This window comes from Micropterus dolomieu, linkage group LG02 (assembly GCF_021292245.1).
Source record: "Micropterus dolomieu isolate WLL.071019.BEF.003 ecotype Adirondacks linkage group LG02, ASM2129224v1, whole genome shotgun sequence".
Lineage (NCBI taxonomy): Eukaryota > Metazoa > Chordata > Actinopteri > Centrarchiformes > Centrarchidae > Micropterus > Micropterus dolomieu.
In genome coordinates, this window is record NC_060151.1 from 3669148 (window position 1) to 3669829 (window position 682).

The 682-nt window shown below is 39.4% G+C and overlaps 1 protein-coding gene across 1 annotated transcript in view; it reads left to right on the top strand.

The window, feature by feature from the left end:
• Positions 1-682, top strand: part of LOC123957703 (deleted in malignant brain tumors 1 protein) — a 68810-nt gene that overhangs the window by 51385 nt on the left and 16743 nt on the right. Inside the window, exon 19 of the mRNA XM_046030696.1 lies at positions 6-64. Coding sequence (XP_045886652.1) covers positions 6-64 — 59 coding nt within the window. The remainder of the gene's footprint in view (positions 1-5; positions 65-682) is intronic.

A 682-nucleotide genomic window follows, 5' to 3' on the forward strand; every position in this document is an offset into this window, starting at 1 on the left:
ACAAGTGTTTCAAGACGAGACTTCAGCTCCCCTTTAAGTGACTCTGTCAGACTCTCTGTTACTGGTAAGGAAATGAATCTGTTTCATTCACTTGTTTAAAGAAATAGTTCAACATGTTGGGAAATAAACTCATTGATTTTCATGTTCATAGCTGTCCTTTAAATATGAAGCCACAGCCAGCAGCTAGTTAGCATAGCTTAGCATAAAGACTGGAAACCAGGAAACAGCAGTAACTTACTGAAGGCAACCAGAGGGGACCAAAAATCAACATGTTCTCACTCCTGACTCGTCACATATTGACGCTTGGTCAAGGCCCTTTGGCGTCGCCTTTTAACGACCTGGGTAGCCCTTATGCGTCATTAATTGACCTTTAGGGCTCCACGGTCAAGTAAGCAATGCCTAGCAACAACAAATATGCCTCTTCCGGTAAAGTTAGCAACAATAAATATGTAACGTCCGGTCAGACTTTCAAAATAAAATGCTAGCATTTCGAAACATTGCCATTTTTAAACAGCGCATTATTAAAGTTGGGAAACTTAGTACTTGGTTGGGTTTAGGCAACAAAACTATTTGGTTAAGGTTAGGAAAAGATCATGGTTTGGGTGAAAATAACTACGTACGTCAGTTAACTCGTAAGTTAACTAACGTCACGTCAATTTACGTAACTTACATAAAGAACATA